Source organism: Tachyglossus aculeatus, chromosome 4 (genome assembly GCF_015852505.1).
Source record: "Tachyglossus aculeatus isolate mTacAcu1 chromosome 4, mTacAcu1.pri, whole genome shotgun sequence".
In the NCBI taxonomy this organism is placed as follows: domain Eukaryota; kingdom Metazoa; phylum Chordata; class Mammalia; order Monotremata; family Tachyglossidae; genus Tachyglossus; species Tachyglossus aculeatus.
This window is the reverse complement of record NC_052069.1, coordinates 84,163,537-84,189,152: the sequence shown is the minus strand read 5'-3', so window position 1 is coordinate 84,189,152 and position 25,616 is coordinate 84,163,537. Positions and strand designations below refer to the sequence as shown.

General features: G+C 42.2%; 1 protein-coding gene across 2 annotated transcripts in view; it reads left to right on the top strand.

Annotated features, from left to right (window-relative positions):
• VPS13B (vacuolar protein sorting 13 homolog B) overlaps nucleotides 1-25,616 on the top strand; it is a 1,018,523-nt gene that overhangs the window by 796,150 nt on the left and 196,757 nt on the right. For both annotated transcript variants that reach the window (XM_038744561.1, XM_038744562.1), the window contains exons 36-38: nucleotides 10,724-10,926; nucleotides 17,206-17,413; nucleotides 18,211-18,395. In XM_038744561.1, coding sequence (XP_038600489.1) covers nucleotides 10,724-10,926; nucleotides 17,206-17,413; nucleotides 18,211-18,395 — 596 coding nt within the window. The remainder of the gene's footprint in view (nucleotides 1-10,723; nucleotides 10,927-17,205; nucleotides 17,414-18,210; nucleotides 18,396-25,616) is intronic.

The following is a 25,616-nucleotide window of genomic DNA, read 5'->3' as shown; positions in this document are numbered from 1 at the left end:
CTAACCTGATTGGCTTGTATCTACCCCAGCGCTTAGTACAGTGCCTGGCACATAGGAAGTGATTAACTAATACTATATAATTTATATAATATATAAATGTGCATGTGTGTGCATATATACTTATAGACTGTTTTGTTTCTCCTTGCTGCTTAGGATGATTATGTACCTCACTATGTCTCTGTCCCTTTCACATCTGTGCCAACCTTGCAACTTTTGCTCGTTTTCTATAAATGGCAATCCTTTGAAATTCAGCAGCATATCTTTTAGTTACCTTAGATATTGGACATACCACATTTTGGGAAAAGATCTAGAATGAGCCAAATATTTTTCTTTGGTTTTTGTTTTCGGAAACATAAAAATATTCAAAAACAGAGATAAGGATCTGCTGTCAGGGCCGAAGTTCGTAGTTTAGATGAATTTTTCTTCCTTTACTGATTCCACCGTGGGACTTGGAGGATCTTGGTTCTGCCATTCTCTCCCCGGAGCCCTGGCTACTTTTTCCCAAAGCTGCTCGGAACCACTTCTCTCCCTAGATTGTGGAAGAGGCCAAAAGGTAATGTTTGGTTGGAAAATCGTGATGCACATGTGCAGAAGTTTCTGATCTTTAGCCAGGGTCCTTACTGTTAATGGACTAAATGAAAAGATCCCCTTTTTTATCCTAGTTTTAATCTCAGCTACCCAAAACAGGGCAAGCGAAGAAAGCTGACTTGGGCCATTAGTGACCTACATACAACTCTTTGTGTGTGGTGGTAGATAAAGGATTAATTCTTCTTCTTCTTCTTCTTCTTATTGTTATCATTAAGAAGAAGAATCAATCCTATTTATTAAGCATTTACTATGGGCAGGGCATTGTACTAAGCGCTTGGGAGAATACAACAGAATTATCAAATATGTTCCCTGCCCATAGTGAATAATAATAAACAACAATAATTATTATTATTATAATATATAATAATATATAATAATAATATATAATAATAATAATAATAATAGAGAAGCAGCATGGCTCAGTAGGAAAGAGCCCGGGCTTTGGAGTCAGAGGTCATGGGTTCAAATCCCGGCTCCGCCAATTGTCAGCTGTGTGACTTTGGGCAAGTCACTTCACTTCTCTGGGCCTCAGTTACCTCATCTGTAAAATGGGGATTGAGACTGTGAGCCCCATGAGGGACAACCTGATATTCTTGTAGCCTCCCCAGCACTTAGAACAGTGTTTTGCACACAGTAAGCGCTTAATAAATGCCATTAAAAAAAATAAACAATGTTTTTGTGAAGCACTTACTATGTGCCAAGCACTGGGGTAGATACAAGGTAACAAGGTTATCAGGTCAGTTGCAGTCCCTATCACACGTGGAACTCACAGTTTAAGGGGGCGGGAAGGCAGGTATTTAATCCTCATTTTACTGATGAAGAAACTGAGGCCCAGAGAAGTGTAGTGACTTGCCCAAGATCACACAGCGGCAAGTGGAAGAGCTGTATTAGAACCCTGGTCCTCATGCTCTTTCTGCAAGGCAAATCAATCAATCAGTTGTATTTATTGAGCACTCACTGTGCCACGCTGCTTCTCATGGGGTTTGAAGGAAGGATAATGGGAAATGAAGAAACAATGTTAACATCTTTAGGGTTATTCATTTTCCCAGTAAGTCTGGTTAATTCTCTGATTCCCGACCTAGACTGTAAGCTCACTGTTGGCAGGGAATGTGTCGCTTATACTGTTATACTGTACTGTCCCAAACAATACAGTGCTCTGCACTCAGTAAAGCGTCAATAAATTCGATTGATTAATACAGCCGAAAGATCATGGCAGCATGTTTTGGACATCCAGAGCCAATCGAGCAATCTGCATCAGGAAACTATAAAGTAATTCAAAACTAGTTCAATATTACTCATATTCTTGTGCAATCTATGGCCTTTGCCAAAACATCGCAACTGTTTTTTTAGCATTAATAAGTATTTTTAGTAACGCTCTTCTTTTTAAAATCTATTGGGCAAGTTATTTTTAATATAATGCTTGCAAGTCAAAATTATCCCGGGATTTTTGTACTTTCGTCAATGTGAATGCCGAGTATTATTCATAGGGGAGAAATTATTGGAATCATGGGAGCATTATGTTATTTTTGCAGCTGTTTATTTTATTAGTGAAAATTTGCCAAAGAACATGGCTTTGTTAACTAGCAGATCTGAAATGCGGGAGTATTTTGGATTATTAGCGTCATTAAAATAATCTTGAGGAAGTAGTAGCATTTAGTGAGCATCCATTTGGCACAGTGCACTTATAAGGTGCTCAGAGTGTACAGGATAATAAAATGACTCATTCTGCCGTGTCCACAGGAAACTTGGACTGTTTATCAGGGGAGACAAACATAAAAATGTTTACACTACTGTCAAAGTAAATGAACCGAGCAGACATCTATGCACAAGTGCTTATGAGGGTAGCAATAAATTCATAAGCGAATAAGAGCATAATAGATAAAAGTGTGGACCTGGGACTTAGAAGAAATTGGGTTCTAATCCCGGCTCCTCCACTTGTCTGCTGTGTGACCTTGGGCAAGTCACTTAACTTCTCTGTGCCACAGTTGCCTCATTTGTAAATGGGGGATTCAGACTGTGGGACATGGACTGTGTCCACCTTGATTAGCTTGTTTCTACCCCAGTGCTACCTGAAGAGCCTGGCACAATATTAGCATTCAACAAATGCCATTAAAAAATAAGTGCTAGAAATAACTGAAGGGATGATAGAGCTCAGACTGCTTGGTAACTGAGGGAAAACTTTCTGGAGGAGGTGGGATTTTAGTAGGGATTTCAATGTGAGAAGGATTTATGGCTAATAATAATAAAGATGGTATTTGTTAAGCCGTTCCTATGTGCGAAGCACTGTTCTAAGCGCTAGGGTAGATGCAAGGTAATCAGGTTGTCCCACGTGGGGCTCACAGTTTTAATCCCCATTAATCCCCATTTTAATAATTTAAAGATCCCCATTTTACCGATGATGAGGTAGCTGAGGCACGGAGAAGTGAAGTGACTTGCTCAAGGTCACACAGCAGACAAGTGGTGGGGCCAAGATTAGAACCCAAGTCCTCTGACTCCCAAGCCTGGGATCTTTCCAGTAAGCCACGGGTCTGTCTGATGTAGGAGGGAGGAGTTCCAAACATGAGTGAGGGCATGGAGGCGAGAGACTCAAAAGCAAGGTTCAGCTAGCAGTTTGGTTTGGGAGGAAGAAGGCAGTGGGTTGGAGAAGAGTGGGTAAATAAAAGTGAAGAATGCTCTTTAAGTGCCTACTATGTGCCAGACACTGTACTAAGTGCTGGGGAAGAGACCTGAAGCCAATTTAGGAGTGTGTGTCTGATGTGAACAGATACTGGAAGTCAGGGATAGTTTTGAGGAGAGATATGGGGTGAGCAGTGCTTCAGTAAGTTGATTTTCCAAGGTATCGGAGGGATGCACACAGTGGCCTGCACACAGTAAGTGCTCAATAAATACGATTGAATGAAGAGAAGCAGCGCGGCTCAGTGGAAAGAGCCCGGGCTTTGGAGTCAGTGGTCGTGGGTTCAAATCCCAGCTCTGCCAATTGTCAGCTGTGTGACCTTGGGCAAGTCACTTTGCTTCTCTGGGCCTCAGTTACCTCATCTGTAAAATGGGGATTAAGACTGTGAGCCCCCCCGTGGGACAACCTGATCACCTTGTATCCCCCCAGCGCTTAGAACAGTGCTTTGCACATAGTAATAATAATAATAATAATAATAATGATGGCACTTATTAAGCGCTTACTAGTAAGCGCTTAATAAGTGCCATCATTATTATTATTATTATTATGTAAGCGCTCAATAAATATGATTGAATGAATGAATGAAACCTAATTTATTAGAACTCAATAAATATTTGCAGCTCTGGGTTAGAAATTTCCTTTATGGTTATGCAAATTGCAAAGCATTTGTTTATTTCTCAGGGGTAAATGTGATTTTCATCACCCTTCAAGGTCGTACCCTGAGAGGTTCCAGTACTCTACCAGAGAAGCTGCATGGCTCAGTGGAAGGAGCCTGGGCTTGGGAGTCAGAGGTCATGGGTTCTAATCCTGGCTCTGCCACTTGTCTGCTGTGTGACCTTGGGCAAGTCACTTAACTTCTCTGAGCCTCAGTTACCTCATCTGTAAAATGGGGATTAAGACTGTGAGCCCCGCGTGGGGCAACCTGATCACCTTGTACCCCCCCCAGCACTTAGAACAGTGCTTTACACACAGTAAGTGCTTAACAAATGCCATCATTATTATTATTATTATTCCCAGCCTCAACTACAGGAGGGAGAGTCGAGCAGAGGCCTACCCATTATATTCTTAGTTTGGCCAGTGGCTCCATGTGGAAGGCAATCTGCTACAAGTCAAAACTCCCCTGTGCTGTGCAGCAGCGGCATGGGAGCGAGTCGAGGGCGGAGACTCAGGTTTACTGCTCGGAAGGCGGCAGTGATAAACTGCTTCCGTATTTTGACCAAGAAAACTCTCTGGATACACTACCAGAATGCTTGCAGATGGAGGTGGGACATTCTGGGAGAGATGCGTCCATGACGTCACTATGAGTCGGACACGACTCGACAGCGTAAGGCAACAACAGCCACAAATGTGACTTTCACGGAGAAATTTGTGTCACTGGGATACCATTTTATACTTTGATTTTTCAGGGAACAATATAATGCCCGAGTGCCATGAAAAAGTTACCAACCCTTTCCACAGTGTCCAATATGCTCCAGGTAAATTAGAGTAGGGCACTATTGGCTATACTGTGCGATTGAATGAATGAATGAATGAGGATGGGAAAGGATCCCCCCCCTTACCTCCTTCCCCTCCCCGCAGCACCAGTATATATGTATATATGTTTGTACGTATTTATTACTCTATTTTATTTGTACATATTTATTCTCTTTATTTTCTTTTGTTAATATGTTTTGTTTTGTTGTCTGTCTCCCCCTTCTAGACTGTGAGCCCGCTGTTGGGTAGGGACCGTCTCTATATGTTGCCAACTTGTACTTCCCAAGCACTTAATACAGTACTTTGCACACAGTAAGCGCTCAATAAATACAATTGAATTGAATGAATGAATGAATACTGTGAGTTGAGGGGTGGAAGGCCTAATGCATACGTATCTCCTCCTGCCTTAAGGACATCTCCATCTGGATGTCTGCCCGCCATCTAAAACTCAGTATGTCCAAGACTGAACTTATCTTCCGTCCCAAGCCCTGTCCTCTCCCTGACTTTCCGTCACTGTAGACGGCACTACCATCCTTCCCATATCACAAGCCCGCAACCTTGGTGTCATCCTCGACTCAGTTCTCTTGTTTACCCCACACATCCAATCCGTCACCAAAACCTGCCAGTCTCACCTCCACAACATCACCAAGATCCACCCTTTCCTCTCCATCCAAACCGCTACCTTCCTGGTTCAATCTCCCATCCTATCCCGAATGGATTACTGCATCAACCTCCTCTCTGATCTCCCATCTTCTTGTCTCTCTCTGCTTCAGTCTATACTTCACTCTGCTGCCCACATTATCTTTGTACAGAAACACTCTGGGCATGTCACTCCCCTCCTCAAAAATCCCCAGTGGTTGTCTGTCAACCTACGAATCAAGCAAAAACTCCTCACTCTAGGCTTCAGAGCTCTCCATCCCCTCGCCCCCTCCTACCTCACCTCCCTTCTCTCCTTCTCCAGCCCAGCCTGCACCCTCTGCTCCTCTGCCACTAACCTCCTCACTGTGCCTCGTTCTTGCCTCTCCCGCTATCAGCCCCCGGCCCACGTCCTCCCCCTGGCCTGGAATGCCCTCCCTCCGCACATCCGCCAAGCTAGCTCTCTTCCTCCCTTCAAAGCCCTACTGAGAGCTCACCTCCCCCAGGAGGCCTTCCCAGACTGAGCCCCCTTTTTCCCCTCCTCCCCATCCCCCCACCCTACCTCCTTCCCCTTCCCACAGCACTTGTATATATTTGTACAGATTTACTACTCTATTTATTTCACTTGTACATATTTACTATTCTATTTATTTTGTTAATGATGTGCATATAGCTGTAATTCTATTTTTTCTGACGATTTTGACACCTGTCTACATGTTTTGTTGTCTGTCCCCCACTTCTAGACTCTGAGCCTGTTGTTGGGTAGGGACCATCTCTATATGTTGCTGACTTGTACTTCCCAAGCACTTAGTCCAGTGCTGTGCACACAGTAAGTGCTCAGTAAATATGATTGAATGAATGAATGAATGAATTTTAAAATCCAAATTCCAGTCAATGATTCTACAAAACTGAGATTTTCTCTGCCTGTTGCTATCCATACATGTCCTTAAATTCACCATAACACTGAAAAAGTTGTCTAAGCCCACTGGAGAAGACTCAATTCAACCACCAGGGGAGATCTCTGGAATTTTAGATGTCATTTCTCCAGGGGTAACAGATTTATCATCCTTGATATGGGAAATTTGTTCTTTTTTCTAATATTCTATTAAATTAAAAGCTTGTTTCCTCTAGTTGCTTCCTCTGTAGAGATGGGAGAACTTGTCAGTGCCCTCCTTAGTGACTTGTACTAGAAGAGAATTTTCAAATTTCCTCAAGTTTCTTGTGCACATAATAAAAACAGAAGTCAGTCTTCTTCATTCAATTCAGTCATATTTATTCAGTACTTACTGTGTGCAAAGCAACTGTATTCTCTCTGAACTAGACCATTCCGACTACAATACTTGAACCTATTGTCCAAATTCGTCATTTCATTGTTGTTCCCTGTAACCTATCCACCTTCTTTCTATCCTCTTAAAATAAGGAGACCAAAATTATATTTTATTTTCTAAGGACCTGATTCTGCCTCTTACATATCAAGCTCCTTGAAAACATCTCAAACTGATGTTTTCTTTTGAATAACTTAAATTGCCCTTCATGTTAAAAAGCCCACTACCATGAAGTCCAGACACTATTACTTAGCTGGTCATTCCCAGTTACCCAGTGTCATTAATTTTTTTAGCCCCAAGTGGTCTAAGGCATCGGACTCAAGTTGTCACTTCTCATTTAGGCTCATTTAGGCTTTAGAAGCAACATGGCCTAGTGGATAGAGCAGAAGGACCTGGGTTCTTCTAATCCCGGCTCCGCCAGTTATCTGCTGGGTGACCTCGGGCAAGTCACTTCACTTCTCTGTGCCTCAGTTACCTCACCTGGAAAATGGGAATCGAGATTGTGAGCCCCGTGCAACCCCATGTCCAACCCAATTTGCTTGTATCCATCCCACAGTGCCTGACGCATAGTATTCACTTAAAGAACACCACAATCATTATTATCATTATTATGTGTGAGCTTGTTGTGGGCAGGTAACACATCTACCAACTCTGTTGTATTGTACTTTCCTAAGCACTTAGAACAGCGCTCTGCACACAGTAAGCACTCAGGAGGATTGATTGATTCATTGATTGGTGTCCCTGTAACAATCCAGTTTTTCAAGGTCACTTACAGTTATATTCTGATCATCTGAGTTGTGAGAAATCTGCCTAGCCTGATCTCATCCACAAAGTCACCCTGTTGTGTGTATCATTTACATATTACCAACTTGATTCTCTCCTGTTTTGAATGAAACATTAGCTCAGGTCCATGGGATTATTGTGTCAATAAAAAGCAGATGAAGATGAAAACTGCCACCTTGACTTTGTGCTTTTCCAGGCATTTAGTTCAGTGCTCTGCACACAGTAAGCACTCAATAAATACTTTTGATTGATTTATATTTCCAAAGTACTGTCACTTGAGAGACCTCATCGTTCTTCCTTTCATTATTCTAGTGAACTGCAGAGAGTATAGATACAAGTGCGAACTCTTGGGGAAAAAAGAGAAACATCAAGTGCACTTTGAATGCAGGAATCATGAAAATCATCATTACAGCAAACACTTTTCTTCCAGTATCAAAATGTTTTGATCAAAGAAGAATAGTAGTGAAAGTATTTGATTAAGTGCTTAATTTGGCACCATTGTGGGCTGGGAACCTCTCTACAAATTCTGTTGTGTTGTACACTCCCATGCACTTGTTACAGCGCTCTGCACACTGTAAGTGCTTAATATAGTCCACTGATAATGAGGATGTTATGCAGAGGCCTGTACTAAGTGCTGGGAAAGAACACACAGATGGGAATCGGAATGTTTGTTAGGCATTACTGCAGACTTTTTTTCCCCAAGCATGTGAGAAGAAGTGTGATCTAGTGTAAAGAACACTGGCCTGGGACTCAGTGGACTTGGGTTCTAATCCCTGTTCTGCCATTTGTCTGCTGTGTGACATTGGGCAAATCAGTTCACTTCTCTTGGCCTCAGTTACCTCATATGTAAAAATGGGGATTGAGATTGTGAGCCCTATGTGGGACAGGTACTGTGTCCAACTCAATTTGCTTGTACCCACCCCAGCGCTTAGTATAGTGCCTGGCACATAGTAAGCGCTTAACAAAATACATTGTTAAAACAACAAAGAACTTCGACTGCTTCTTACCAGGAGAGGGGATACATGGCTGTGTTTGTAAGTGGGGAAGGAGCTGTTGGAGACTGAATGGTTGAAGATGGCAGTCAAGGAGAGAAGAAGATGGGGGAAATGTTTTAATAAGTGGGAATAGTAATGATGGCATTTATTAAGCTCTTACTCTATGTACAAAGGACTGTGCTGAACGCTGGGGCGGTTACAAGGTTGATCAGGTTGTCCCACAGGGGGCTCACAATCTTCATCCCCATTTTACAGATGAGGTAACTGAGGCCCAGAGACGTTAAGTGACTTGCCCAAAGTCACACAGCTGACAATTGGCAGAGCTGGGATTTGAACCCATGACCTTCCTCCCTTCAAGGCCCTACTGAGAGCCCACCTTCTCCAGGAGGCCTTCCCAGACTGAGCCCCTTCCCTCTTCTCCCCCTCGTCCCCCTCTCCATCCCCCCATCTTACCTCCTTCCCTTCCCCACAGCACCTGTATATATGTATATATGTTTGTACATATTTATTACTCTATTTATTTATTTATTTATTTTACTTGTACATATCTATTCTATTTATTTTATTTTGTTAGTATGTTTGGTTTTGTTCTCTGTCTCCCCCGCTTTTAGACTGTGAGCCCACTGTTGGGTAGGGACTGTCCCTATATGTTGCCAACTTGGACTTCCCAAGCGCTTAGTACAGTGCTCTGCACACAGTAAGTGCTCAATAAATATGATTGATTGATTGATTGATTGATTGATTCGATTATCCTTTATTTTCTTTGTAAGGTATTTGAAAGCACTTACTATGTGCCAGGCACTATACTAAGCACTAGAGTAGATATAAGATAATCAGGTTGGGCATAGTCCATGTCCCTCATAGGAATCACAGCCTTAATCCTCATTTTGCAGAGATAACTGAGACACAGAGAAGTCAAGTGATTTGCCCACAGCATGGCCTAGTGGATAGAGCATGGGCCCGGGAGCCAGAAAGACCTGGGTTCGAATCCCCACTCCGCCACTTGTCTGCTGTGTGACCTTGAGCGAGTCACTTAACTTCTCTGGGCCTCAGTTACCTCATCTGTAAAGTGGGGATTAAGACTGTGAGCCCAACATGGGACATAGATTATGTTCGACCTGACTAGTTTGTATCTACTCCAGTGCTTAGTACAGTGTCTGGCATATAGGAAATGCTTAACAAATGAAAAAAAAAAAAAAAACCAAAACGAAAAAGTGGCAAAGCTGGGATTTGAACCCATATCCTTCTGACTCTTAGGCCTGTGCTCTATCCACTACACTCTGCTACTTCTTTTTTCATTACCTAGAGGAGCATAGGACATGTACTGGACAGGGAACCAAGTTAGAGGACAATGTCTCCAAGTACAGATTTGAACATTCAAAGCAGTACAGTACATTTTCACATCTGTAAGTGGTGAGCCTTAGGTGTTTTTTAATCTTTCATCTTTTGCAAGGATCAAATTTCATTAGAAAAATAAATGCCGCAGGCATTACAAACTCTATCTGGTGAAATTCGATATTCACAATGACAATTCACAATTTGAGCTGTACAGGGAGGAAAACGTTAACCCGGTCCTCTGGATTTTGCATCTAGATATATTTTAAAGAATATCATTAGTTTTATGAAATGGTTTTGATCTGCACTACTAGGTTAAGTTCAAAAGAGAACTTAAACTTTTAAGTATATCCTTTTCTGAATGTGTCTACTTTGAACTATAGCATATACTTGCTCATAAATTTAACCTTCAACTATCTATTTTTAAGGCTTTGTAAACTTCAGGTAGTTATGATGTGAGAGGTTTGGATCAAACCAGCGCTCGTAGAAACACATGTTAAATATTTTGAGGTGCTGTGACTGTTTTGAATTGCAGATTTTATAACGTCGCTTTTTAGTGTCAGCCCTGCTACTCTAAACTATCGAAAAGAAACTAATAATCTTGAGAAAGTAAACAAACCGGAAAGTAATCTTAAGAAATTGTTACCTTCTGTAAGGTTAGATGACTAATTTTAGTCTTTGCAGATTTCTCTGAAAAAAATCCACAAGTCAATGGAAACGTTTCTACCATTAAAGTGAAATTATTAATGTTTATGAAACTTATCATGTTTTGGCACTTGGTACCGTGAAGTAGGCCTATTCCCTTGTTTAGATTCTCCATAGAGTGCATTCAAGTATTTTAGAAAGGCAGTTTAAAAAGGACCAAAGGAAAGGACTGAAGATATCTATTAAGGTTTTGTTTTTCTCTTTTTCAGGTATAATTCTTGGCTCATCATTTCTACTTGCCATAAATGACTTTCTCCTTAAAACAAGTCTCAAGGACAGAAGCAGAGTTCTGATAGGTCCCTTCTGTGGTACTGCCAACCTTGAAGCAAAATGGTGTAAGCATAGTGGCAATCCAGGTCCGGACCAAACCATTCCCAAAGTACATATTGATGTCAGAGGAGGCCTTGTACAGGTTTGTATCACTTCTCTGTGGTTCTCCTAATCCGTGAATTCCTGCTCCTCCTTTTAAAACGGTTCATTGAATAACGGAGCATTGTTTGGTGGAGAAATTTACTATGTTAAAATTAGTTTTTTCAATTCCAGGCAAGTAAACTGTCCTAAACATAGTAGTAGTGTTAATGATAATAATAATGGTGTTTAAGTGCTTACTATGTGCCAGGTACTGTACTGAACACCAGAGTGGAGACAAGCAAATTGGGTTGGACACAGTCCCTGTCCTGCATAAGGCTCACCGTCTTAATCCCCATTTTACAGATGAGATAACTGAGGCCCTATTTCCTCTCCCCACTCAGGTGATACCTTTCTGCCAGACTGTTTCATGAACAGAGAAGCAGTGTGGCTCAGTGGAAAGAGCCCGGGCTTTGGAGTCAGAGGTCATGGGTTCAAATCCCGGCTCTGCCAATTGTCAGCTGTGTGACTTTGGGCAAGTCACTTAACTTCTCTGTGCCTCAGTTCCCTCATCTGTAAAATGGGGATTAAGACTGTGAGCCCCTCGTGGGACAACCTGATCACCTTGTATCCCCCCCAGTGCTTAGAACAGTGCTTTACACATAGCGCTTAACAAATACCATTATTATTATGAGGGAAACTGAAGCACAGAGAAGTGAAGCGACTTGCCCAAGATCACACAGCAGACAAGTGCCAGAGCTGGTGTTAGAACCCATGACCTTCTGAATCTCAGGCATATGCTCTATCCACTAGATCATGCTACTTCTCCAGTGGAATTTATTGAATGCCCACTGAGTGTTTGGCATTGTATGAAGGGATAATAATCATTCTAGTATTTGTTAAGCGCATACTGTGTGTCAGGCACTGTACTAAGTGCTGAGGTGGATACAAGCAAATCAGGTTGGGCATAGTACCTGTCCCATGTGGGGTTCAAGGTCTCAATCCCTATTTTACAGATGAGGTAACTGAGACAAGAAGACGTGAAGTGATTTGCCCAAGGCCACATAGCAGACAACTGCTATATGTTGCCAACTTGTACTTCCCAAGCACTTAGTACAATGCTCTGCACACAGTAAGCGCTCAGTAAATATGACTGAATGAATGAACTGGCAGAGCCAGGATTCGAACGCATGACCTTCTGACTCTCAGGCACGGGCTTTATCCAGGCTTGGGATAGTACAGGGGTCATAAGGCACTCGTTTCCTCCAGGAATTTTTCAGTCTAATGGGGAAGTACACAAAAATTAATTTATCGATGATAGCAAAATCAGGAAGAAGAGAAAGGTAAAGTAGGAAGCATCATAAACTAATCAGCTGAACAATTAACTGCGTCCAGACAAGTAACAAAGCTATATGAATAAATAAAAATGTGGATGCTAGGGGTAGGAATAAAATACACAAAAAGCAGCATGGCCTAATGGGAAGTACATGAGTCTAGGAGTCAGAGGACTTGGCTTCAAATCCCTAATTCACACTTGTCTACTGTGTGACTTCAGGCAAGTGGCTTTGCTTCCCTGTGCTTCAGTTCCCACATCTGCAAAATGGGGACACAATACCTGTTCTCCTCCCTACTTAGACTGTGAACCCCATGTGGGACCCGATTATCTTGTCTCTACCCCAGTGTTTAGTACAGTGATTGACACTTAGCGCCTAACAGATACCACAGTTATTATTATTATTATTCCCTAATTCATGATACCATATCATGGTGTCAGTATATGCTTAGCCCTTTGGCGTATTATACCTGATTATTAAATACTAACCCTCAACATGTGGAGTTATGCTTAGCTTTAGATGTGTTTTTCATGAGTCTCTGCTAAAAACATTTTCTGATCATTTCAGTTTCCATATTTCCCTTCAATAATCACTCAATTGCATTTATTGAGTGCTTACTTTGTGCAGAGCACTGTAATAAGAACTTGGGAGAGTATGTTCTCCACCCACACCGAGCCTACAATCTAGTGGGGGAGACAGACATTAATATAAATAAATAATTTATAGTTACGTCCATAAATGCCGAGAGGCTTAGGGTTAACAAAAAAGGAGGCAGTCTTCCATTTCAGAATATCCCCACCAAATATCACACCAGGCACATTCGTACTACATGGTAAGCGCACAAACTCTTTGCAACCAGAAGGTGGTTTTACTGTCCTCCTTGGATTCTCTGGGTTTTTTTTTCTACCTTAAGATGAAAAGGAAAGGAAGGTGCACAAATGCCATGACTCTCCTTGCTTTTATCTCTGATCCCAGAATTCCGGAGGACAGGGCCCAAAGTATGGGACTGGAAACTCCCTTTGATCTAAGATGCGTGAGGCCCCATGTGCTACTGGTTTTCTGTGTTGTTTCCTGTGTGTCCGGCCTTGTTATAGTTACGGGCTTCACTTAAATATATGTGAACTCATTGGCAAGAGTGGGCTCGGCCCGTCTGTTTCTCCAGATGCCGAGGGCCAGAGAGCGGTAGAGGGAGGATGGGCCTTTCCCGACGGGCAACACTCTGGACCACACTGTTTTGCCAGCCTGGCCATTCGATCGGCACTAATTCTGGGGGCAAAGGCCAGCCCGGCAATCACGGAGGAGAAAGTTGAATATGCAGAAAACACACAGAAAGATATAGAGAAAAGATCACTCAAGGGAAGGAGGAAGAGAGAGAGAAAGGCCACTGAAACTTGACCGAAGGAGAGAAGGAAAGAGGAGAGAGACAGAATGAATAGGTATCAAACTGGGAGGGTGAAACGGAGAACAGTGCTTGGCACATAGTAAGCGTTCAACAAATGCCATCATCATCAAATTAAATGAAGCCAGAAAGAGCCTGAAACCAAAAAACCGGGAGGGGGTCACTCAAATCATGGGAAATGGGTTAAGGAGAGGTGAAACTATCAAACGAAAGGACACTATTAATCGTATTTATTGAGCGCTTACTGTGTGCAGAGCACTGTACTAAGTGCTTGGGAAGTACAAGTTGGCAACATATAGAGACAGTCCCTACACAACAGTGGGCTCACAGTCTAAAAACTCATTCTGCCATAATGCATGCTTCAGTCCATGTTTTGGGGAGAATGCGAGGAGGGAGAGTTCTAATAATGCAGTGTTTTCAGTACAAATTTTGGATCAGCCAGTGGTGTTTATTGTGTGCAGAGCACTGTACTAAGCTCTTGGGAGAGTTTAGTATAGTAGAGCTGGTCAACATGATCTCTGCCCTCAAGGAGCTTACAGTCTAGTCAGGAAGACAGACACTAAAATAAATTACAGACGAGAGGAAGTGGAGGGCCCTGAGGGGGTGGATCTGAGCTGAATATCAAAGTACTTAAGGTCTACCGATCCTGAATATATTGGCGAATCAGGAGGGACAGCTATTTGGATGGGGAAATCTGGGATAGAATGGAAGCAGCAAAGCCAAGTGGAAGAGCACAGGCCTTGGAGCCAGAGGACCTGAGTTCTAGTTCAGGCTTCCCCACTTGTCTTCTGTGTGAACTTGGGCAAGTCACATCATTTCTCCGTGCCTCAGGTACCTCGCTGTAACATGGAGATTGAAACTATGAGCCCCGCCTGGGATACGGACTGTGTCCAACCTGATTTGCTTGGATCCACCCCAGCGCTTAGTACAGAGCTTGGCACATAGTCGGCGCTTAATGAATACCGTAATTGTTATCATTGTTATTATTACTTAACTTCTCTATGCCTCAGTTACCTCATCTGTAAAATGGGGACTAAGACTGTGAGCACCATGTGGGACGTGGATTGTGTCCTACCTGTTTTACTTGTATCTACCCTGGCGTTTAGTACAGTGCCTGGCACATAGTAAGCACTTAACAATTACCACTTTTTTAAAAATGTGAAAAGGAAAAGGTCTTCAAACCTTGCAACCTTGTTTGGCCTCTGTACAGTGAAGTCACTGAAAAAACTGGTTTTGTGCAATGTAAGCTCATTGTAGGTAATGTTCCATTTATTGTTGTATTGTACTCTCCCTAGCGCTTAGTGCAGTGCTCTGTGCACAGTAAGTGCTCAGTAAATATGATAGAATGAATGAATGAAAGAAATGTGCTTGCAGGTAAGATGTCAAAATGGGCAAGTACTACAGTGTAAATTTTTCTTAACACAGGTTTTTCAAGACCCAACCCTTGCATCATAGCAGAAGTGTGTGTAACTAACTAGAGCCAGAGACTTTATGCTAAACTAAAAAAAAAGGCAAGACTTGCAAAAGAAGGCCAGTAAAACTCAAAAATAAACAAATAAGCAAGGAAGCAAAAAATCTGACAGAAGGCAAGAGAGGGAAATACCAAACCTAGAGAAGACACCAATGATCTCCTTCTTGCCCAATCAGTGGCCTCCACTTCATCCTAATCCTCCTCGACCTCTCATCTGCCTTTGATATTCGGAACCACCCCCTTCTGGAAAAATTATCCAACTTTGGTTTCATTGACACTGTCCTGTCTGGGTTCTCTTCCTATCTCTCTGGCCACTTATTCTAGTCTCTTTCTCAGACTCCTCCTCTGCCTCTCACCCCCTAACTGTGGGAGTCCCTTGAGGTTCAGTTCTGGGTCCCCTTCTATTCTCCATCTTCACCTACTCCCTTGGAGAATCCGTTCGCTCCCGTAGCTTCAACTGCCATCTCTGTGCAGGTGATTCCCAAATCTACATTTCCAGCTCCTCCTTCTGTCTCACAGCACATGTCTACTTGGATGTTCCCTCAACCCTTCAAATTTAACATGTCCAAAAGAGAACCCCTTATCTTTCCACCCAAACCCTGTCCCTGCCGACTTTCCTGTCACTGTAGACAGCACCACCATCCTCCCCTGCCTCACAAGCCCATGATCTTGACATCTCTCTCATTGAATCCATTATGTCCTTTCATTTTTACCTTCACAACATCATTAAAATCTGCCCTCTTCTCTCCAAGCACTTATCCTATCCCTGTGCGATTACTGCATCAGCCTCCTCACTGATCTCCCTGCCTCCTGTCTCTCCCCTCTCTGCTGCCAGGATCATTTTCTTAAAAAAAAAAAAATTCAGTCTATGTTGTCCCACTCTTCAAGAACCTTGAGTGGTTGCTTATTTACCTCCACATCAAATGGAAATTCCTTATCATTGGTTTTAAAGCACACAATCACCTTGCCCTTTCCTGTCTTACCTCGCTGATTTCCTACTGAAGGCAACCTACTCACTGTATACCTCAATTTCATCCATCTCCCTGCCAACCCTTTGCTGTGTCCTGCCTCTGACCTAGACCTCCCCCCTAATATCTGACGGATGATCACTCTCCCCAGTTAAAATTTTATCTCCTCTAAGAGGCCTTCCCCAGTTAAGCCCTCATTTCCTCTACTCCCTCTCCCTTCTACTTTGTCCTTGCACTTAGATTTGTATTGTTTATTCGCCCATCCTGAGCCCCACCACAATTATTTGCATATTTGTAGCTCATTTATTTATAACCTTGTCTGTCGTCTTCTCTAGAAGAGGGGGAGATTCTTGTGGGCGGGGAGTGTGTCTACCAACTCCGTTATATAGTACTCTCCCAAGCGCTCTGCACACAACAAGCGTTCAATAAATATGATTGATTTAAAACAGACTTGACCAGGAATTCCAGGAATTAAGAGTTCCTTCCTTAAGATTACACTCTGGTTTTGTGCTGAAATAGTGGAAGGGTCATTCCATATTTGCTACAGTTCAAACCAGTATATTGCAGAGTTGGGGTATGGGCTGAATTTTTTGTGTGTCATTCTGAAAATACTACACTTCTCCAAAACCAGTTGCCTTGGAGCTCAGATAAAACACATCTTCACTGAACTCCTGGAAGTCCCAGGTTTCCTGGAGGGAAGGGTTTTCCTCCCTGTAGAGCTGGGAAGATTGAAGTTCAAAGAAGCTCAGGAACAATCAGAGTCAGAAGATCTGCCTGAGGGAAACCCAAATTCCTCCATTCCTCATTTTTGATCCCCAGAGGAGATGGAGAACAGTTGGTGCCCATCTTCTGGATAACTAAGGCAAACTAAGAGAGAAAAACTGGTATTTAAAAAATGGAAACATTGAAAAAAGGTGAGAACCACAGTGAGAAAGGAACCAATTACAAGAAGAAAACTACCCCAGAGACAGGGAGTGCATCTGACTATATAACATTGAAAAACCAAGCCAAAGGCCAGACTTTCACTTGCTTAAATGCTTCCCTCCGTTCTTATTCCCTTACTTCAGATTTTCAGACCGAGTCTCACTCACATCTGTGAGAGATTGTTTTGCCTAGCTCACCTAAACTCATGTTCTTTCTAATTCCTAAACCTTTTGGCATACTTTTCCAGGTATTCTGGGGACAGGAGAATTTGAATTGTCTAGTTCTTCTGCATGAACTTCTACATGGATACCTGAATAAGGATGGCAGATCAGAAGTCCGAGTCAGTGATCAAGGGCCCCAGGTGCTTCCTCCAGTGCAAAAGTCTCAGAGCTGCAAAACGGAGCATAGCTCAGATGATCTGAGGACAGGCCTATTTCAATACATTCAAGATGCTGGTAAGAAGGGGCAGATTATATATCACTATGGACTGGGGAGGATTTTAATAATAATAATAATAATAATTTTGGTATTTGTTAAGCGCTTACTATGTGCAAAGCACTGTTCTAAGTGCTGGGGAGGATGCAAGTTGATCAGGTTGTCCCTTGTGGGGCTAACAATCTTAATCCCCATTTTCCAGATGAGGTAACTGAACCACAGAGAAGTTAAGTGACTTGCCCAAAGTCACACAGCTGACAAGCAGTGGAGCCGGGATTTGAACCCATGACCTCTGACTCCCAAGCCTGTGCTCTTTCCCCTGAGCCACGCCGGTGAATAAAGAAAACACCAAGTAATCATCACTCAGAACTGTAATAGTAGTAAATGCAGTAGTGAGATGATGAAAAACTCTGTAGGAGAAAGCTTCTTAATGGCTTTTTTGTCAGTAACTTTTCATATTCAGATCTTTGATCCACGCAACTTGCAGCGTGGGTCAGTGGAAAGAGCACGGGCTTGGGAGTCAGAGGTCATGGGTTCTAATCCCAGCTCCGCCACTTGTCAGCTCTGTGACTTTGGGCAAGTCACTTAAATTCTCTGTGGTTCAGTTCCCTCATCTGTAAAATGGGTATTGAGACTGTGGGCTCCATGTAGGACAACCTGATAACCTTATATCCCCGCCCCCAGTGCTTAGAACAGTGCTTGGCATATAGCAAGTGCTTAAAAAATACCATTATTATTATTATTATTATTATTATTATAAATCAGCATATTACCTTTAAAGTGGCAGAATTCATTGCAACTTACTTTTCTGTGACAGAACCCCAGAAGCTGCCTGGTGTCTATGAAGTTATATTTTATAATGAAACTGAGGATAATCCCGGGATGATGATGTGGAGATATCCAGAACCTAGAGTGCTTACCCTCGTACGAATAACTCCTGTTCCTTTCAATACCACAGAAGATCCGGATATCAGCACAGCAGACCTTGGGGATGTACTGCAGGTATGTCAATTTACTTTAGATTTTAAACTTCAGAATGTTAAGGCTAATTGTCTAATAGTGTTATGTATAATTGAAGTGTACTCATGGTCTGCATCTTTTTCAAATATTTAGTAGGTGAAGTAGCTCTCTTTATGGTATTTGTTCAGCACTTACTGTGTGCCAAACACTGTTCTAAAGCACTGGGGTAGATATAAATAAATTATGTCAGACACAGTCCCTGTCCCACATGGGATTTACAGCCTAAGTAGGAGAGAGAATGGGTATTTAATCCCCATTTTGCAGTTGAAGAAACTGAGCCACAGAGAAGTTGTGACTTGCCCGATGTCACACAGCATTTGGTGAGCCAGAATTAGAACTCAGGTCCGCTGACTCTCAGGCCTCTGTTCTTACCACTAGGCCATGCTGCTTCTCACATAATGGCTTTAGTAAGGGTGGTAATATGATAGAAGATGGGTTAAAACCAGACTGTATCCTAGAAGCTAGAGAATCTAAGCATCTGATTCAATTTCTGTCCTCCTTGGATTCTCCGGGTTTTTTTTTTCTACCTTAAGATGAAAAGGAAAGGAAGGTGCACAAATGCTGTGACTCTCCTTGCTTTTATCTCTGACTGGCCTATTGCAATTCTTCCATGATGGTAAATTCCATCGATTGATGATGGAAAAAAGACCCAGTGGTACAAGCTGATAGGGCAATCCCAGCTTTGCCACTTGCCTGCTGGGTGACCTTGGGCAAGTCACTGGATTTCTCTGGGCCTCAGTTTCCTCAACTGCAAAATGATTCACTTATGCACAGAGTCCCACTCCTTAAGTACTTAAGTAATCACCGCATCTCCGCAGCACTTTGTACATATCCTTATTCTGGGTTGCTTCCCTTATCTGTAATTTATTTCAATGCATCTCTCCCCGACTTGACTCTAACTCCTTGGAAGCAGGGATTGTGTCCACTTACTCCATTGTACTTTCCAAAACGCTTAGTATAGTGCTCTGCACAAAAGTGCTCAATAAATATCACTGAGATTGTTTAATTAGGAAACGCCAGGCTCTCTTCAGAGCCTATGGCCTTCCAGGGTTGTGGTCTTCCCCTTCTCTCCTTTCTGGAGACTACCGAAATAATCCAGTAAACTCTGGCTTCTGCCTCCTTGGTATTTTGTTGTCTAGGGACCAGCCCAGAATTGGCAGCAGGGGCAAGAAGGGAATGAAGTAACTTTTCTGCCCCTGGCAGTAACTCTGCTCATTTTGAAGGTTTTTCAACTCTGAGCTCCCTTCTCCCCGTATATCAGATGTATTTCTGGGTGAACTGCCCCCAGGATTTCAAAGTTTTGACAAATCAATCACAGCACTGTAGGACAATGCTTATGAATTTGAAAGAAAAATGAAATTTGATGAAGTTGTGTTCCAGGACAGGCAGCACCTAATGGAAAGGAGCATTAGCAAATGAATAAACGAGGATACTCAATGTGCAGCTACTCTTGGCAACCTGATGGTGGTATTGAATTTGTTAGAATTTCAGCACCTGGAAGCTTTCTTTTGTTACTTCCATGATAATGATCCATGTATGGAAAGAAATTTAAGTCTGGCAGGGGGTGTTGAGAATCAAATGAAGTGTTAAAGACTCTTTACAATGAAAAACAGAAGCTGCATGACCAACTGGTGAGTAAAAGAAGCCATCAGAGGAAAAATCTGCGGAGTGGCTGCTTGAATCCAGTCAGGGATTAGGGGGATCCAAAAAAAAAAAATTCGAAGTATACTGTGCAAGAAATGGCAAAGTTAATAGTGATTCTTCAAATATAACAAAAACAGGAAGATAATTAGGGATTCATTGGGTCCACTTGATGACCAAGGGGTAAAGGACCCACTCAGAGATGCAAAGGAGATAGCTGAGATGCTCAGTGAATTTTTAAGTTGTCTTTACTGAAAAGGTTGTTAGCAAGATTCCCAAGTCCAAATTATTTTTGGTAGCAAAGAGCTTAGAAGAACCATTTCCAATTGTGGTGAAACCAAACTGATAAACTAGATTCATTCATTCAGTTGTATTTATTGAGAGCTTACTGTGTGCAGAGCACCATACTAAGTGCTTGTTGCCAACTTGTACTTCCCAAGCGCTTAGTACGGTGCTCTGCACACAGCGCTCAATAAGTACGATTGAATTAATGAATGAGAGTACAATACAACGAAAGATACATTCCCCGCCCACAGTGAGCTCACAGTCTAGAGGGAGAAACAGACATTAATATACATACAGAAACAATTTACAGATATATCAAAAGCCTTTGATCCGTAGATCAAAATCAATTACTCGGTGGCACCCATACAGTTGTCCTGAAGGAGCTTTAAATAGAAGTTGCTGAATTCTTGGTGAAGAGTTTTAGACTCAGAGGCTTTTGCAAGCAAAATGTCAAAGTGAAGAAGAGGGCAGGGAGAAGAGAAAGGGACAAGCACAGAGAAGGCCAGTCATAAAGAGTGAGCATTCGACTGAGGGCAAGAAAAAGCATGGCCTAGAGGATAGAGCACAGACCTGGGTTCTAATCCCGGCTCTGCAACTTGCCTGCTGTGTGACATTGGGCAAGTCACTGACTTTTCTGTGCCTCAGTTACCTCATCTGTAAAATGGGGGTTAAGATTCTGAGCCCTAAGTGGGACAGGGACTGGGTCCAACCTGATTAACTTGTATCTACCCCAGCGCTTAGTGCCTGAGGCCTGTTGTAGGACCTGGCAGTGATGGGGGCAGTGCAAGAGAAGGGAGGTCCCCAGAGTTAGGAAGTATTAAGATATTATTTATTAAATGCTTGTTTTGTGCCGAGCACTGTCCTACACACTAGGGTGAAGACAAAATAAGCTAATTAAGAAACAGTCTCTGTCCCATAACCTAGTTGGGGGACATCTCCAAGAGGCGTTCCCCGAATAAGCCCTCATTTCCTCGTCTCCCACTCCCTTCTGTGTCACCCTTGAACTTAAATTTGCACTTTTTAGTCACCGTCCCTCAGCCCCACGGCAGTTATGTACATATCCAGAATTTATTAATTTATATTAATGTCTGTCTCCCCATCTAGACTGTAAGCTCATTGCGGGCAGGGAACGTGTCAACTAATTCTGTCATATTGTACCCTCCCACACAGTTAGTACAGTGCTCTGCACACAGTAAGCGCTAAATAATAGGACTGATTGATTGAGGAAAGATATTCAGTAAAGAAAGATGAATCATAAACCATCCCCAGACAAGGAGAGCATTTATATTTCAAGAATTAACAGTAGAGTAGAATGGTATCATCTTCTTCTTCTGCCTCTTCTTATTGGACTTCCAAAATTCTTGAAGAGTGAGGGCAGTGGCTCTCTAACTGTAGCCCCGACAACTTCAAAAATGTTCAGCTAAGCCTTAAAGGCAGGGCTGAGTCTCCGAGCTATTGGTTAAAACAGAGATGTGGTTTCGCGGGCAGGAAGATAATTTACATATCACACGAAGGTCCCCAAATGAGTTGGCTGTCTTGGAGCGTTGGCTAAAATGAGAAGCGACTTGTTGGCCAGCACAACATTAATAGTTTTCAACTTGTGGACAAAGGGACATTTAATTTCCAAATTCAGGAACAGCAAGGGAAGCCGAGTAGGAAAGTGCTGGTCACTGTGGCCTCCGAAAGCACAAGGTAGTTAAGTGGCCATCGCTTTTGCTCTCCACTGCTTTTGACAAGCTACTCCCAGGGCTTTCGTGTGACCGCCCTGCCCGCTGGACTGGTGGACAGTTGGAAAGAGAAGCAGCATGGCCTAGTGGATAGAGCATGGGCCTGAGTGGCAGAAGGACCTGGGTTCCAATCACAGCTTCGCCCCGTATCTGCTGCGTGATCTTGGGCAAGTCACTTCACCTCCATGTGCCTCAGTTACCTCATCTATAAAACGGGCATTGAGACTAGGAGACCTGTGTTGAACAGTGACTGTGACCAACCCGATGATCTTGTTGTATCTACCCCAATGCTCAGAACAGTGCCTGGCACATAGTAAGCACTTAACAAATACCATAATTATAATTATTAATATACCTAAACTTTAAATACCCTCATTGTTTATTCACGACGTAGGTTAAAATCTATCTAAATGTCTTGAGTGTCAATTACCTGTGACTTACATGTTCCTAATGTTTGGATAGCATTAGTAATAATAATAATGGTATTTAAGCACTTACTATGTGCAAAGCACTGTTCTAAGTGCTGGGGAGGTTACAAGGTGATCAGGTTGTCCCACAGGGGCTCACAGTCTTCATCCCCATTTTACAGATGAGGGAACTGAGGCACAGAGAAGTGAAGTGACTTGCCCAAAGTCACACAGCTGACAATTGGCAGAGCCAGGATTTGAACCCATGTTACTATTACTGTAATGGTTGTATTTCTGCTGTAGAACCCCAATTGCTTGGTACAGTGCTCTGCAAACAGTAAGTGTTCAGTAAATTCAATTGATTGATAAGAATTAGAATTAAATGAAGAATTTCTTCATCTGTAAAGTGTGGGTTTAATCCCACTCCCTCCTAGGAGCCTTATGTGGGACAGGGACTTTATCCAACCTGATCATCTTAAATCTAGCTCTGCTCTTAGTACAGTGCTTGGACAGTAATCGCTTAACAGTACTTTTATCATTATTATTATTATTGTTAAGAATTGAATTGTCCACTAATATGTGTTAATGTATGCATTGGAAGGATAATCATGTACAGAAGTATAGCCTAATGTTGTTATACTTCAGTGCTGTTACTGAGATCATGGAAATGTCCTGCCAAATTCTCTGCCCTCTAGACAGAGACTACGTTCAGCTTCCCTCAATTACATGAAGTTTCAAAATTAAGTCCAAAGATGAATAAACTCACTTGGTTTGGGTCCTGAATCGACCATCAGGATTGTGCTATGATGCTTTTTTCTGCCGGATCACAGTGACATTCATGTGAAAGGCATACACTTTCAGGCTTCACTTCCACAAAAATATACAAAATGTTCCCTGCAGAAATCCCATTATGTTCTCATCACTGGTAATGGGATTTGTGGACCAAACACCCTATATACCACTTTCAGAATTGAACTCCAAATGGTAACCCAAGAAATATGGAAAATCTGACTTTAATACCAGAGTGGAATAATATTTGTTCACAGGGAAAGGACAGAAGCATATTTTTCTACTTTGTGATTTATCATGAACTTAAAACATTACTGGTAGTATGCGCTGGGACTCTGCTATACTTGAAATAACCAAGAAGTCTTGTATTAGACAGGACATTACAAAATTGAACTTCCTGATCCGCTATCCAAGAAGAAAATTGGACCCCTGAAAATGCACTTTGTGTGGCAGGGAACAGAGTAAAGAAATAATAAATTGTGCTTATTAATACTAATAAATAAGCAATTATCAATAATTAATAATATTTATATTGATAATAAATATTAATAATTAATTGTTAATTATAATATTAATTATATTAATTAATATTAATAATTATTGATATCATTGATGGTTAATAATAAATAATTAATCGTTAAAAAATAATGATAATAATAATTGTGGTATTTGTTAAGCACTTACTATGTGCCAGGCACTACACTAAGCACTGGGCTAGATACAAGATCATTGGGTTGAACACAGTTGCTGTCCAACATAGGGCTCCTAGTCTCAATTCCCATTTTACAGATGAGGTAACTGAGGCACATGGAAGTAAAGTGACTTGCCCAAGATCATGCAGCAGACAAGGGGAGAAGCCAAGATTGGAGCCCATGTCCTTCTGCCTCTCCCGTGCTCTATCCACTAGGCCATGCTGCTTGTCTTTCCACTAGTCCACCAGTCCAGCAGGCAGGGTGGGCACAGTGAAAACCCCGAGATTAACTCACTTAAAGCAGCAGAGAGAGGCAGTGGTGGCCTTATCATTCCCTTGGGCTTTTGGAGGACACAGTGACCAGCACTTCCCCACTCTGCTCCCTTCGCTGTTCCTTACCCTGAGCCCGAAAACGACATCTCAGTGAATGTGGATATAAGGACGGGCTTGTGGGTGGGATTCAGATGAGAACAGGGGAACTTCTCCTTCCTCCAAGTCTAATCTAAGGGATGGCCATGAGTTCTGATTCTAAGAAAGTTCCTTTGAAATCCAGTTGTGCAAACTCCTTTTACCCAAATGAACCATCAACGTGGATCATCTAAGTTGTAAGCCCCATTAGGGCAGGAATTGTGTCTACCAAATGTATATTTTATTCTCCCAAGCCCTTAACAGAGTACACGATCCCCACAGATGAAGAGATTAGTATATACCATTGATTGATCAAGCTTGTGTTAGGCAATATGTATTGAAATACGATTGATGATGATTGAAAAATAGACGCTACTTAAAAAAATTCAGATAAGCACCTATTGAGAGAACTCAACACCATTTTCCTCAGCTGTCAGAATCCTCGATAAACTGAATTAGCCTCAGCCCATTAATTCACACATTAGACCTTCTATGGATAATGTGTACCTGGAGGGCACCAATTTATTATTCCGTGAAGTTGAGTGCTGACATTTTTTATTCACAGACATCAGTTTTCTCTGAGTTTCTATGGTATCTGTTAAGTGCTTACGATGTGCCAGGTACTGTACTAAGTGCTGGGGTGGATACAAGCAAATCGCCCACGTGGGGCTCACCGTCTCAATCCCCATTTTACAGGTGAGGCAACTGAGGACCAGAGAAGTGAAATGGCTTGCTCGAGGTCATACAGCAGACAAGTGGCAGAGCCAGAATTAGAACCCATGACCTTCTGACACCCAGGCCTTTGCTGTATCCATTAGGCCATGCTGCTTCTATCCTTTGCTACCTCCAATTGCCTTTTTTCTTTCCCTCCTCTGCCTTTTTCTTCCCAATAAGCTTGTTACTTAGGCCCTGCTCCACCTGACGCCCCTCTCTCTGCCCAACATTAATGAATTTTCGGGAAATATGATCGTCTTATGTGTCATTAGTAGCTAGAATGGATGAGGTTGGACTCAACTTGTACTTCCCAAGCACTTAGTACAGTGCTCTGCACACAGTAAGTGCTCAATAAATACGATTGAATAAATGAATGAATGAATAAACAGGGTTGGTTGAACAAAATTAACTTGTAGTTAAGAACAGTGACACAGTGGATGATCAGCTTTAAACATAAAAAAAGTAAAAGGTTAATAAAAGAGATCAGCAATATAGCAGAAGTCCATTTTTTAAATGGTATTTAACTGCTTACTGTTTGCCA